General features: G+C 35.6%; 2 protein-coding genes across 2 annotated transcripts in view; one reads left to right on the forward strand and one right to left on the reverse strand.

The window, feature by feature from the left end:
* The window catches only part of LOC115453721 (flotillin-2), a 357,821-nt gene that overhangs the window by 104,866 nt on the left and 236,536 nt on the right, over positions 1-16,419 (reverse strand). The window lies entirely within an intron of this gene.
* LOC115450811 (glucose dehydrogenase [FAD, quinone]) lies at positions 2,395-6,212 on the forward strand. Its single transcript, XM_030178921.2, has 4 exons — positions 2,395-2,578; positions 3,396-3,573; positions 3,946-4,082; positions 4,169-6,212. Exons 1-4 carry the CDS (start codon positions 2,564-2,566, stop codon positions 5,681-5,683), a joined length of 1,845 nt encoding a protein of 614 aa, XP_030034781.2. The 5' UTR covers positions 2,395-2,563; the 3' UTR covers positions 5,684-6,212.

The raw sequence follows: 16,419 nt of genomic DNA on the forward strand, positions 1-16,419 counted from the left end.
TCGCAGCTACAACCGCGTTGAAGCAAATATTTGTCCATGCGTGGTTTATACCCCTTACGGAATGGACTTCCAATAATACCTTCCTACAGCCATCAAGCTTGATTGTTCTAGTCACGCGGCTTCGGCTGTAGTACATTGATCAGTCAGCTAGTCAATTTCTTCATTTTGATTATGTACATAGATTATTATATTGTATTGTTAGCGGATTCGCCCGCGTGTCAAACCTTTCACGCTACAAAAACCCCAAAAACATTTGAAAGATTCATAGAGCCACCTGTACGACACCAACGCCATCTATGTAAATATATCTGAAACAAATCTACAGTGTTGCCTATGGAAGCAAGTTCCAGAAATAGCCTACGTGCTAATACAGAACATGATTTACCCATGTGCCAAGTTTCATCCAAATCCTTTCAGTTGTTTCTGTATTTACTTCTAACAAAATACAAATATTTTCACTATATTTTACTTTATAATATAAGTAAGAAGTAATATCTACAAATACATATATATAATTACTTTCAATAATACCACAAGTCGACTAAACTCTAACCACCGTACACCCGTTGTTCTCGTAAAATTATAATGATTTCTTATTTTTACGCGAATGTTAGTCATTGAAATAAAACTATTTACGGATTTGATCGCTGTTATCTATATTTATATTTTCTCCCCATGTTTCGAAGACTTTGCAGCCTTCATGGCCCCGTGACCGTAATGTTATATTTGGAGTCTTCATCTTTTGTCCTGACGTTTTGTTCATGCATTATGTGCATTATAATAGGAAGCTAACAAAGACGTTAGATAACACGCGCTGACAATGCGCACCCTGCATATATCTATATATCCAAGATACTCACTGCACACCCAGCTTCTCAAAAACGTGTGCTAAAATGAGCACACAATTTACGAAATAATTTGCTAAACATGTGAACTTTATACATTAGTTTTATTACTCACAGTTATGAATAATTAACCGACCTCCATGTCGACGCTATCAATTCGAAGTCTTAAAAAAAGGCATCGATATATTATGTAGTATGTACTACGTAGAATATACGTCAATGAAAAAAGTATTTGTAAATCGATTACTCTGTGATTCATGGGCCCGTTTGAGTATTCTTTTTTTTTTATTAGAATTATAAGTAGTCTCCCATTGTGTCTATATAAGAAACTGAAGTTCATCATCAGAATCATGATCTGACGATGACTCCGATTCGGATAGTACTTTTTATTAGGAAACTGTTGCGACTATAGGAAGATTTTAGCTCGTAGAAATCTCGGGTAACTAAACGTGCAAATTGACTTATTGGCAGACATTATTGTCCCATCCCAATACGAACTGGAGAATGGGCATCAATCGTTACCCGGCAAGCATATGAACATTTTTTAAGCCGAATTAAACAAGAGTCTAGATAATAGATAGATATTCAAAAAAACATTTTTGCTAACAATATTTGCTCTGTCTAAAAACATTTTATAATTATTATTTAGAATACATATTTAAGATTTAAATAATGAGTTTTATATAAATTCTTAGAAAACATACATTACGGCAATATTATTAACTAATTTATTTTTACATAAATAACATAATGATTCAACTTCACGGAGCTCTTGTTCTACACTATTTGCGACGCGACGGCCATTACATTTCGGGACTTTATAAAAACATGACATAACGTGCGTTCCTCTTGTTTAAAAAAAAACTTTATTTAGTAGCTATAAGAATGAATTTTATGTTTAGCTACACAAAACGAATGATATACTGTTGCATTTTAGTTAGATTTAACGTTGACACTTATGATTCTAACAATTCCAAGAAATTATTCGTCTTGGGTTTTTATAGGGTTCCAGACTTAGGAAATTTCAACCTAAATTTAAGGGGAGAATTAATGTAATGAGATTTTTTAGGACCGAAATTTTCTTAGAGGTATTTTAGAACGGCTTTTTTATTTAATATATTTTTTTTCAATCATATTTATTTGTTGACAAAGGAATTAAGAGACTTCTAGTACAATTTCTTGTTACTAAGAATGAGGAATTAAATAAAAAGTAAATGTTACCAGTATTACTTTAGAAATAGGACATTTATAAATTAAAAAAAAACCGTCAATTACACTCTGCGATGGAACGGTATTAACTGGAATAAATGTTGTTTCTTGTTTGTTTGTTTTAAAACGGTGGATTGCGTATAACATTCATACCATTAACTACAATTTTAGGGATATTCATTCCAAATATATAGTTGAACTAAGTATTATTTGGTATTCCTGAGACATGAAATATTAAATTTTATTATGTCCAGTAGTTACACTGGCTACAATCTTCAATCCGGAACACAAAAGTGACTACATACTGCTGCTTGGCGGTAAAAATAGACATAACCGTGGTACTTACCCAGGCGGACTCTCATATGGACTCTCCTACCACCAGTCAGTTTCTAAGATAATTTAGCAATTTCGGGGATTTTTTGCATTAGGGGTAATTATATTTGAGAGTTGGTAACCCTGCGACCAGCGAGATGGAACACAATGCACCGAGCGACGGGATATGAAGGACTATGACGCGTTCATATGTGAGTAAAAAATATTTAAGACACTTTATATTTCCATATTCATATCGAAGGTTGAAAGGCTAATTGACTTAAACGACATTTTTTTGCGACACAAGTTTCATACATACATATTTAAAATCAGCACTTTTTCCCATATTTTTTAATCTATTTAAAATTTTTCAACATAAAAATGTCGCTTCTATCAATTAGCTTTTCAACCGTCGATATAGATTTTACATATTTATTCATGTATTAAAGAAAAAATATTTCTTAGTAATACATCAGTATATATGTAAAATGTATCTAATATTATCCAATCTACTTTGTAACCGTACACCATTCAATTTGCTAAAAAATATGAAAAATAAAAATTAATTCCAAATAACGCTTTCATAAATTTATACGTTCAAATAATCTTTCGTGTGTTTTTGCTCACATTTTATTAACAGAAACTTTAATCATTTTCGAGGGCACTTACAAATATATTAACTCTTTTACGATGTCAGACGTTGGAAATTTTAATTCAGTACCCCTAAAACAAATTAACGCGTTTTCGTATCGTTAACGTATTGTTTCGTTGAAGTTATTTTGTATGGAAATTTCAATAGCGCAGCGGTATGCGTATGTGGAATTGAAATATAACAGTTTATCATTGAGCGCGTGTAAACTTCGCATAATTACGTTATCAGGGCAAGGGTAAAGTTATGGCAATCGGCAGTAAGAATTTGTTCCTTTGACGTATATACATCAACATTAAGTTACTCGATACAACTACGCTAGGAGTACTAGTCTATATGCTTTAGCCACGCAAAAATGACCTCTATATGTACTGTCTCAGGAGCATTCATCAATGGAGGCATTAGAAACAACAATAACGAATACGTGCCCACCAGCATTTTCTGGCGTTACTGGAAGCTTCTTCGTAAAAACCGTCACAGCATTAGTGGCTGCACATTGCGGTATAACTGATGACTATAGTTGGCCAAAGGATGACTCCCAACAAATTCTTAACAATGGTAATGAATAATTATTAATTATTTATTTCATTTGTATTTTTTTTTTCATTTATTTATAAAAAAATATTAATTCTGGGAAAAGATTTTCAAAAGAACCACGAATAACAATCGCACACACATCAAGCATTTATCTCCGAAGAGGTGTGCAGAGGCGCAGCCAGTGCACTCATTTTTCGCCAAGTGTGTTCCGTCCTTGATCTGATGCGAGACGAGCCTATAGCCATATTGGGCACAAATTCCAGACTCCGGGCCGATACAGAGCAGAAAAACCCAAATATCACTTTGCCCGGCCCAGGATTCGAACCCAGGACAACTCTACGCCACCGAACAACATTCAGATTTGCACATGATTAAATTATTACGTTTTTACAGAAGTTTCGTCGTTCGATTTTATTGTGGTTGGTGCTGGGACAGCTGGATCGGTTCTAGCAAGCCGTTTAACAACTTTGAGTCCATTCGGGTCTGTACTATTGGTTGAGCCCGGCGATGATCCTGGAGTTGACAGCGAGGTACAGCTACTTAATTAATACCGCAAATATAATATTGAGCATTATATTTTAAGATATATATTTCTTTAAATACGGTTCATTTTCAGATCCCAGCATTTTTTATTTTTAATCAAGACACATCGATGGACTGGAATTACAAGACTTTTCCAAATGGAAATAGTTGTTTGGGATTAAAGAACAATAGTTGCATCTGGAGTAAAGGCAAGGCGATGGGAGGATCATCTTCTATAAACGCAATGCTTTATATACGAGGTCATCCCAACGACTATGACGAATGGGTAAAGCAAGGAAACCCAAAATGGAAATACAACGATTTGAAAAAATATTTTGAATTAATCGAAAATAAATTCAAACTCAACGAATATAAATACCCGGAAAATCCCTGGTATAATATCATTAGAAAAGCATGGGAAGAATTAGGCTACACAAATAACGAAAACGATGACGAAGCTAAAATAGGTACGAGAATTACAAAATTGCTTATAGTTAATGGAAAACGTTTGAACACTGGTAAAGTGTACCTTAATGACAGTACAAATCTGCGTGTAATGAAAAACACTCGTGTACAAAAAGTAATTTTAAATCCCGTCACGAAAACCGCAACTGGCGTTCAAATACGACACGCAAATGGTCACGTTGTGAATATTAGTGCTGATAAGGAAGTGATACTTTCTGCTGGATCTATTGCAACACCACAAATACTAATGTTGTCTGGTATAGGACCTAAAGATCATTTGGTAGACAAAGAAATTAAATGTTTGGCAAATTTGCCTGTAGGAGAAAATCTGCAAGATCGTATGCTACTGCCTATATTACTAACTACTAACTTAAACACAATTACAACGCCAGAAACAATCAGTTTATTCGTTTTGCAATACATGTTAACAAGATCTGGCCCGTTTTCAAATTTGGGAATAACTGATTTTATGGGATTTATTAATACTAACCACTCAGCAAATAACCCAAACATACAATTTCATCATATATATTTTCCCAAAAAGGACGAGGTTATGTTGAAAACGTACTTCGAGAGAGTGGGATATGAAAACGAAATAGTAAAAAACATTGTGAAGTTAAACGAAAACAGTTCTTTGTTAGGTATTTATCCCACTCTATTGCACCCTAAGTCTAGAGGTAGTATTTTATTAGCTGATGCGGATCCACAATCACCACCCATTATTAATGCAAATTATCTTGACCATCCTGATGACGTTGAAGATTTATTAAAAGCTATAGATTTCATAAGAGAGTTAGTGAAGACGAAAACTTTTCGGAACTTAGGAATACGAATTGCCACAATTGATATACCAGGTTGTTCTGATTTTTCTAAAGAAACAAAACAATTTTGGACATGTTACATAAGGCACATGGCTACAACAATTTACCATCCAGTAGGTACTGCTAAAATGGGACCAATGTCAGACAAAACGAGTGTTGTTAATCAAGATTTACGTGTACACGGTGTTGAGCAATTGAGGGTAGTTGATGCTAGTGTAATGCCCCTCATCACTGGAGGCAATACGATAGCTCCAACTCTAGCCATTGCAGAGAAAGCAGCGGACATGATAAAAAAGTATTATGAATTGAAAGATGAACTTTGAACAGTAATAGAATTTGGTAGTTGAAATCTTACTTGTTACAATATGGTAATCAGACCGTGCTTCGTACTAATATTATACATATCTATGTTTGGATGTATGTTAGAAATAAACGCATTAACCACTTAACAGATTTGTATGTAATTCAGACACAGATAGACCGTGTGCTGGATTACATTATAGGCTATTTTTATCTCGGTAATTTTAACCCATGGGAAATATAGTTGGCCTTAGTGTCATACAAATGGCGATAGGCATTACTTTAGTAATTTAGGCATTAATCGTAGTGGAAATGTATTTTAAAGCATCACCTAGTATTTAATATGCTTTAACGGTGAAGATAAATGTATTGTGAGCGAATTAGCATACCTAACAGTTTTCCATAAAATAAAGTGACGAGAAGTGTATTAGCAGGCATTAAGGCACCGTAGAAGAATAGGTCTAGTCTATCTAATGAATAGAAAAAACACATCCCGAGAAGTGGCGCTGTGTATAGCGTGGGTTTGAAATTGTTTTCTTTTATTAAAATTACACTCAGATAGAAGAAAGTATTTTTTGTTTTATTTCACACATATTTAGACGAAAAACAAAAACTCTAACAATCATGTGACAATCACTCTATAAAATTTTGCTGATGATAGGATATTTTTTATATCCTCCCAGATAGCGACCACTGTACACAAGGTGTTAAAACCCACCATAGTGGCCCAAGTAAGTGTCGTGTTCCGGGATCAGCCTGTGTATATCCGCTGCCAAAACTCCGGCATAATTGTATCGACTGTCAAGGGTAATCATTTCTCTACAGTCGCCATTCTATTGGATCCCACTCCACTTACCATCGGATTCGGCAGGATCAATCTGCCGTGCCAGTGAAATGAAATGAAATGATTTATTTGAATCTGTAAAATATTATACATTATTTAGTTTCCGTCAATATTAACTCTACCACCAATTCGGAAAGCAGTTTTCACCAAAGAAGAACGGGCAAGAAACTCTGGTGTTGCTCTTTTCAATCAGTTTAGGGTAAAGACTACAGTACATGATAAAGTGAGAAGAGAAAAAAAAAGTTTAGAGCAGTTCATTTATTCAGTGTAAAAAAAAATACAAAACAATACTTGCCGCATACCTTCCATTCAATATAATATTACCCTAAATATATTTGTGCAGTGTTTGTTATATATTATATCTTCATTTAATGGCACTTTAACACATATATCTTGCGATACGAGACCTCGCCCATACACCGCCAAATTGTGCAAACACATAACATTAAAATACACTCAGAAAGTGCTTTGCCAAACAATGTGTATTGTCTTAGGAAAATCGTTGTCCATATGATTGCTTTGATAACCGAAATTGGCAAGGAATGCGCAGTGCGCATTTGTTTGGGTAGACGGACTATTCTCGATAAAACCCATCACAAATATTACTGACAATCTTACAAAGAATAGCATTATGATTTTCGAATTATATTAACCCTACCTGCCTTATTCTTTGTTTCTCTTACTATATATACTTATGTATAATAATATTATAAATGTGAAAGTTTGTCAAAAAGTTTGGCAGAAGTAAACGAAGATACAGCTAAACGGATATGGATGAAATTTGGCCTACGGGTACACCATGTCCTGGATGCTGCTTATTGCCTTAATACCTTGCTTCCATGGTAAATAATGTATATATTATTTACTTCTGGCAAATACATCACTTATAGGTAAGAGGTTTTGTATATATCTTACTCTTACCAATAGGTAAGAGTAAGATATATACAAAATTTATTGGTTACAAGTCGTCCTGTACAGTGAGGCGTCACAAAAAAGCGCTTCGGAGGCAGTCATCCGCTAAAAACACATTAAAAACTAATTGACTAATTGGCTTTAGGTGTAATTATTTTTACAATCTTATGCCTGTAGTCAAATAATATTTCTTAAGTGATAAGGAATTGCACTCACTCGTTCACAAAATATGATTCCCATTTAATACATTAAATTAACAGTATCATAAATATTTAAGCGAAGCGGCGATAGCCTAGTGAAGCGGCGATAGCTTAATTGGGTGTGGAACGGCTGCCAAGACGAATGACCGCAGGTTCAAACACAAAGGGCACACGCCTCTGACTTTTCTAAAATCATGTGTGTATTCTTTGTGAATTTATCGTTCGCTTTAACGGTGAAGGAAACATCGTGAGGAAACCTGCACATCTGAGAAGTTCTCTATAGGGATTTCGAAGGTGTGTGAAGTCTACCAACACGCACTAGGCCAGCGTAGTGGACTAAGGCCTAATCCCTCTCAGTAGTAGAGGAGGCCCGTGCTCAGCAGTGGGCAAGTATATAATACAGGGTTGATATTATTATTATTATTATTAAATATTTACTATAAATTCATGCCTAGTTCAAGTAGTAATAATATATTTACGAGCCCCAACGTCATTACTACGACTCCAATAGAATTCGTTGTACACAACATGGTTCACGAATAACCGATGCATCGTTAACTATGGTTTGCTATGGAGGGAAGTGGACAATTAATATTTCCAACTTTCTATTTGATTAATTTCGTTGCGGGATAATTAGTTTTCTCTGAGACTCGCCGAGCTTCACTGCTCGGTGTCATAAAATGCGTGCCACTGCTGATCCTGGCTTACAGGAGTTGTAGTGGTGGGTGTGAGGGCGGGAAAGTCTTGTATAACCAAAGTCGTTATTCGGTTCTGCAATATAGTAATTTTGCTCTAATTAATCCGGTTTAAAACTACTATGTTAATTAGGTTTATGACGGACACGTGTTCGCCATTGCCAATGCTGAAATCGTTGCGTAGGAAATCAATTATTATACAATGTAAATAATTACTTATTATTGCGGTATTTTACCGGCAACAAAAGGGAAGAAGTTCATAACGCGAAAGTATATTTCGCTATATTTTTACGACTATGCGTGACTTGTTTCTGGGTTTATTTGTTACAAGGAAACGTTAATAGTATAGTGAATCATTTTTTTTTATCTTAACCTCCCATCCGTTTACTATCAGGTGGAGTGAGGTCACTTTACCCGAATAAAGATATAATATTATGAACTAGCTGACCCGACAGACGTTGTCCTGTGTTAACTATGTATGCACGCGCGCATTCTGTCGATCGCTGACAGTTATTTCAACCACTGACAGTTATGTAAAATTAATATTGTCGTTAAGTTTTCTTAAATTTTCTAAGTTTCCGCGCACTTTTTTATAACTTTCTCCTGACAATAACAAACGCAACAAAACGAAATCGGCCCAGCCGTTCACGCGTCATCACGCGTGACCAAGGGAAATAGGGATTCATTTTTATATATTATATAGATTACCCGTTATATTTCCTGTCGATCATAATATTTTATGTTAAAGAGTGTATGAATCATGCCCATTAGTAACAACATACGTTTTCACCTCACAAATTAACCTCGCTCGATAGATATTGCATCCAAAACTGACCATCTACTTGCACAATAAGCCTTGAAGACGATCCCTTGACCAGCCGCGTGACGAAACGTGATTCCGCATTACAGCGTATGAAATATAATGTAATGAAATCTAAGATATACTATTGCTTAAGAAGTAATCATTGCATGTAAGATTTGCAATTGTTTTCTTTTTTGTGTGGTATACGATAATTCATTTGTGGGTTTTCCTGTCTATTAACCCATTTATCATCGGAATGTTTGCCGGCAAACATGACAGCTACATGACATTACGCGTGTCACGGAAAAATAACCTTATTATGTAGTAAATAATAAGGTTATATTCCCGTGACATGCGTAATGTCATGTAGTTGTCATGTTTGCCGGCAAACATTCCACTGGTAAAAAAATAGATTTTGAGTTAAACTTTAAGTCATTTGTTAATCGTGGTTAATACAATGTCGTTGAATCAGTTTGCACGATCCAACACAACAACAGGAAGCAAGCATCGATGTTGCACGTCATATGCGCAACATGATCTCGGCAGATTTAGGGATCCAATACATCTAAAGCTCATATTTCTTTCCCCAATCTTCTTTCAACAGCAACATAATAAAATAAATTTTAAGCTACCAAGTTATTCTTTACTAAATTGTTTATTTACTTCTGCTATTTGCAAATTAAAATGGCGAGTACCCTAGAAGAAGTTGGAAGGGAAGAGATCACGAGGACGAAACGCCAAAAGATGGATAGACCAGATTTCCAGTGCGTTGAACATTTCTATTCATACAGCATTTCATAAGGCAAAAGACCGAAGCCGATGGAGAAATATCACAATGAAAATAATTGAGAGTCACGATCCTCAATAATGAGGAACCGACTGGCGAGAGATCCATATTATAAAAAAATTTACTACTAAAGTTAAGAAAACATATTGTCGATATACCTATGATGTTTAATTTGTTTCCATATGTTTTATAAATTTCGAGTAGATAGCTTTTGAAAATATAGCTAGCGCGCCATTCGACTGGGGGGGGGGGGCGGCGGCACAACATTCGCTCGTAGCACAAAACACTACAATAGGGTATTTGACTATGTTTTATTTTGTGCATTTTAAATATGTAACAGCAATTAGTACAAAAAAAAGTAGTCCTTTTGTGAAAACAGCATTAATAATCGTTAAGAAATGAGACGTGCAGGAGTGGGCGTGAAGTGGGGATATCATTCCATCTTTTTCTTTCGCTCACATCGTTATTCCCGATGAAGTCCCATACAAGTATTTTGTCCTTTTTCTGTTTTTTGACACTCATCCCTACTACCTAATTTCAATGGCTTATGACTTGTATATTTTTCACGAGATTTAAATGATTTATTTTGTTTTAGAATTAATACGACGAACAGATTTCATAAAAGTCATAAATAAAAATAATTCAAACACATTAATGTTCTTGTATATATGTTATTGCATTAGTTGACAAGTAGACAGCTCTATTTGGTAATCTATTGTATGTAGATGCAGAAATAATGTTAGAAAATATTCTGCAAATATGAGCCGAGCACGAATACACAATTACGTCAAAGGTTCAGTACATTACTACATGTATGCATTTTTATAACTTGAAAGAAATAGAAGAAGCTTACTGTGACATTGCGATGCATGATTGTCTTTTTATTTACTTCTGTTATCGATATTAAATCTACTTTTTACTCTTACTTATTATTATGAATGCAAAAGTGTGTGAAAAGGTTTTGATGTTTGTTATAAGTAAACTAGTTAAATGGATAAACAGTTGAATGGATTTAAATTAAAGTTTTCACACAGGTAGGTTATGTCCTGGATTAACACAGAGGCTAGTTCTTATCTCTGAAATTTGCTCCCATGGGATATAATAAGACAATTATACCACAAAGAATTTGTGACAGTCTTCTTTTGTAACACTCGTGCTTTATTTATTATACACTAGTTTTTGCTCGCGGCTACGGCCGCGTGATTTTTTCCAGGATAAAAGTCCCGCTGTTTCTTGGGATAAAATGGAGCCTATATTTTATGTAAGACCACTAGCAATACATAGATGCAAACTAAATTAAATTCCATTGAGTAGTTTTCGCGAGATGCGTATACGAACATAAAGACAGACAAAAATTCTAAAAACTCTTGTTTCGGCTTCTGTTACTCTAAAAAGGTCCCGTATCATTTTTTATTCTATCACAACATAGTATAAAACAAAGTCGCTTTCTCTGTCCCTATGTCCCTTTGTATGCTTAAATATTTAAAACTACGCGACGGATTTTGATGCATTTTTTTTAATAGATAGAGTGATTCAAGAGGAAGGTTTATATGTATAATAACAACCATTAAATAGTGGAGAAATACTATTATTTTGTTATGTTATACCCGTGCGAAGCCAGAGCGGGCCGCTATGTTTTTATATACAACGTTCACAGTTTTTCTGTAGTGTATTTAGTATCAGCATTGCACCCGTGCGAAGCCGGGCGGGTCGCTAGTATCCTATAATGTACAGACATCGGCCTATTACAATCTTATTATATGTTTAAATGGCACATTTCATCATGAGAGACACGATGTTTCATCAGTGCTCATTACCGCCGCTTTTGGACTCTCATTCTTACACAACAAATCAATCAACCTTCACACAATATCATGGTGACTTTATCCATGCGTAACTTTTTACTATGAATATTAAAAAATTAGAGATGTTCATAACGGCTTGGTGGAACAAATGGAGAAATCCGAGTTGGACTCTCGCATCGACGATTCCGTACAAACTTGTAAGTAAGGTAATCTAAGTAAGTATATAGTTCATACTTGAGAAATTTAACTTTGCCGATCAATCGCTAGACACGGTTATTGCACCAAACGAAAAATATAAGTTTGTAATAGTAAATGCGTTTTTTTTGTTACTAAAGTACATATATACGATTATCAGATATTTTCCTTTATATGTGTGTAAGACTTCGTGTCAAATTTCACGATTCTATGTGAACGGGAAGTAACTTATACCAAGTGGATACCTACTCTAGATTGCGAATTCGCAAAATATTCAACACAAACTATCACATCCTTCTCTTCCCACAGTTTCGTCTTATGTAATCGTTCGCTTAGGCCACGTGAATTATCGTTATAATATCTCTTTCCCATACATTTTTTAATAGCGTTAACGATTGCAGAAAGGAATCTTAAGCTTCATTTCAAAGAGTAATTATTGGTAGCAATTATCGTTTTTTGAATATTTATCACAAGACTCATATACATGAACGCGAGCAAAAATTGAATCGTCATTGCGCGTGTTCAGTCACATTTTAAGCGATAATTGCGTCTAAATGATTGCTAGCAACACTTAATTCATATTAATGAGGCCTAAGGCCCCCCAAAGCATGCAAAAATACTTTGAAACCTAAAACACGTCAAATTGAGAACTTCCTTCTTTCTTTTGAAATCAGGTAAAAAAGGGGGAATAATCGGCCACCAAAAATATGTCGTTCGGCGCACACGAATACCTAAGTCCTTCTTAGACTATAGCCCTATCAAAACAAAAGGTACCTCAAAATCTCAACGTCCTTCACATTCAAGGCTATATTGTAACTTGTAACTTGTAACCGGCCGCGCATTGACTCGCTACGTTGCATAAGAACATTACACAACACGAAACGCACTTTGAATGCTAATTAATAATTTTTGTGGAAAATATTATCATGTCCATCACTGGTGTTAATAAAATTCCGATGAGCAATTAAGTGTATTTTTTTCCAAATTTCATTCTTAAATTTTTTATAGTTTCTCGTGTACTTTTATAAACATCTTCACAAACTTTTCGATTCATATTACATTGAATATTATAGTCTTAAAATTATTTGTAACTGTAGCTACCCGACTTATTTTACAATTCACACAACAATTACAGAAACAATGAACCTCAATAATTACGATCATCCGACAGCGAAAGTCACTCACGAGTATATCCCCCAAATACATTGAATTTCAAGCAATGACGCACATATTCCGCTCGCCGAGCAGCGGAAAGATGCCTGTCCATACTCACGTACGCCTATATTATTGCGAAAATATAGTAGCGAATACGAAAAATCGTAGCGTAAAACAGTTGTGCAAAACGTTAAATACATACGTCTCGAAATATTTGCTGTGAAGCTGAACAAGCGGAGCAAGATGTGATGTGGTACACACACACACACAATATCACGCATTTATCCCCGAAGGAGTAAGCAGAGACACAACCAGAGCACAAACTTTTCGCCAAGTGTGTTCCGTCCCAAGATTTGATAGGGGGCGAGCCTATCACCATATCGGGCACAAATTCGAGACCCCGGAATTTACGGAGCAAAAAAACCCATATATCACATTGCCCAACGCGGGATTCGAACCTAGGACCTCAGAGCGGACCAGGTATATCTGGTAGTTATCCAAGAATTTCACGTCACTATTGTCACCTAGATCCAGAACAATCCCAGAAGATAGCGTCCTTTGTGCAGCAAGTTCCATCACAGCAAGGCCGCAGTGACAACACCCGCACACTAGAATACTATACGCGTACGACCTTGACCCACGCGACTTATGTTTATAACGGCGAAATACGTGTGAAATGCGCACGCGCATATCAATAGCGTACGAGTATCTTACGAAATACAGATCAATCTCCTATGTGCTAGGAATTGGGAATTATCGAGTTAATTTACATGTAGTTATTTATCGACTATCGTGCAATATCTTACATGTTACGAGCGTAACAATTTGCTAAATAAACAAGAGTTTTATAAAGGTAAAGACTAAAAATATAAGGCGCAACAAAGTCACAAAAACGGGCTAAGTGGCGAACGGCGCGGCAAGCGGCGCGGCTAGCGGTGTAGCGAGCGGCGCATCACAGCTGCGCGGCGCTAACAGTACTGCTCTGTGTCAAGGATGCTTCCTAATCCCCCGTATAACTGTCTCGCTCACTCGTTACCCCTGACAAAGAAATGTTCGAGGTGTTGCTCGGGTGGCGACTTCGTGACTTGGCCCTAAGGTCTGATGGATGTAAGTGTATAAATGTAATGGCGAATCAAGAGAGACTTCGCCTGTTCGTCTTCCTCGACGTGCTGTTGTAATTTAACCTACTATAGCCTGAAAGACAAGGCGTCAGAACGTGTCACTGCGGTCAGTAGACTCATCGTTGTGACCCGTTCTGACAACTCATTCTTACGGTGATATCCATCGAGTCGGATACAAAATCTTAGGAGAATCTTCGAAGGCAATAATATTATGTCAGTTACCAGTACCTACTTTGTTTTTACCTCCTACTTATTTGGAGTAGATCAAGGCGATTGTAACACTTTATATGTGTATAACATACACGACAAATGAATATATTCTTTTGAATCACGCGGTACCTTGATAAATGACCTTTTCTAATATTCCACACTTTCAAAACTGTACCTTGAATAATTCCTAATTAACAATATATCATGCACATATTAGTGTAGTATATTAATTGTTTTGTTGAATATTGAATATCCGCAATTTGGAATAACGTAAATACAGTATATTTTTTTAAGCGCCAATAGCCTAGTTGGGAATGGAACAGACTGCCGAGACGAATGTCCGCAGGTTCAAAACCCAAGGGCACGCATCTCTGACTTTTCTAAAAAGTTATGTGTGTATTCTTTGTGAATTATCGCTTACTTTAACGATGAAGGAAATCATCGTGAGGAAACATGTATACCTGAGAAGCTCTCAATAACAATTTCGAAGGTATGTGAAGTCTACCAACCCGGACTAGGCCAGTGTGGTAAGCTGAGGCCTAATCCCTCTCAGTAGTAGTGGAGGCCCGTGCCCAGCAGTGGGACAGTGTATAATACTGGGCTGATATTATTTTTATATATAATATATTTTTATTTTAATTTTGTAGGTACTCCCTCTTAAAGGTCTACTAGGCATCTATAAATTCTCTTTAATCATGAACATCCATGGAAAGGTGATGACATAGTTTCACTTTTATTTAAAAACCCACAGCAAATTGAAATAATAAGATTACAATTGAGCCTAACGGTAAGCAGAGCGCGGTCCAGATAGTATCGACTGACGACAGGTTATCCCTCGCCAGTCGACACAATTATGCCGGCATATTGGAAAAAACATTTTTGCCGAAACTATAATGCAGCACGATAGTAGCAGCATCGATTTCATAACGGATTCCAGCCCTAAAATGTATTTCTTTAATTTCTATATCCTATTTAATATACTCTTCTCTAACTCTCTCTAGGTACTAACCTCGAAATGTTATTATACAATTCTTTAGATCTAGAAAGTGATATCCGTCCCGAAACTGTGCCGACCTTACATTTGCACGGAAGTTTATTTAACAACCTGCCCGTCGCGGTCGATAAGCATTACATAATTTGTTATTATACCGAGTAACACTGTTACAATTCTTCTTTTACAAGATGTTAGGTGCTCGCGGTTTTGCCCGCTTGAATAGCCTTTCTCGCTACAAACGTTTCTAAATCACTGTAGCATCAAAAACACCATTTGTATGACACTAGCGCCATCTACTTTAATAATTATATTAAAAATTCAAATATTTCACTCGGATGCAAATTGCCATGATGGAAAGTGGCTTATATGTTAATCTTGGATAAGGTATACACGAATGCCAAATTTCATCCACATATGTAAAGCTTTTTCTGCGTTTACTCCCAACAAACATCCAAATATTTCCACAAACTTTCGCATCTATAGAATTATAGTATTAGTGTAAATAGTAAGACTAAAATAAAATATTATAAGGTTTTATGAAGTAATACTTTAGCAAATTACCTTAGGCTCATTTATTCATGACCTTTAATAGTTAATAACGCAATTAATCTAATATTTTTTAATGATATCCGCAGAAAAGAATAAACTCAAGCACCATAACGTAGGTACGTTATGGTGCTTGAGTTACATTATATTTAACAATATTTAATGGTAGGTAGTATAATGTTATGCGCTATAAATATCTATGTAACTTCAAATATATAAAATTTATGTAAAAAGCCATTCCCGTTTTAAAAAAAGTCCGTAAATTATTGTAGCGATATATAGTGTCGCATAACATCGCAAGCGCCGTCTATTAAAAAATCAGATTAAAAAATAATTAGTATACATGGTCTATCCTTGTATTAATGGCAGCAAATTACCAAGATAATTAGCCTGAGTTATCCAGGACACGATCTATCCGTCTGCCAAATTTCACCCAAAACCGTTCAGCCTTTTCAGCGTTTACTTCCAACAAATATCAAAACATCTTCACAAA

The sequence above is a fragment of the Manduca sexta genome, chromosome 9 (assembly GCF_014839805.1).
Source record: "Manduca sexta isolate Smith_Timp_Sample1 chromosome 9, JHU_Msex_v1.0, whole genome shotgun sequence".
NCBI lineage: Eukaryota > Metazoa > Arthropoda > Insecta > Lepidoptera > Sphingidae > Manduca > Manduca sexta.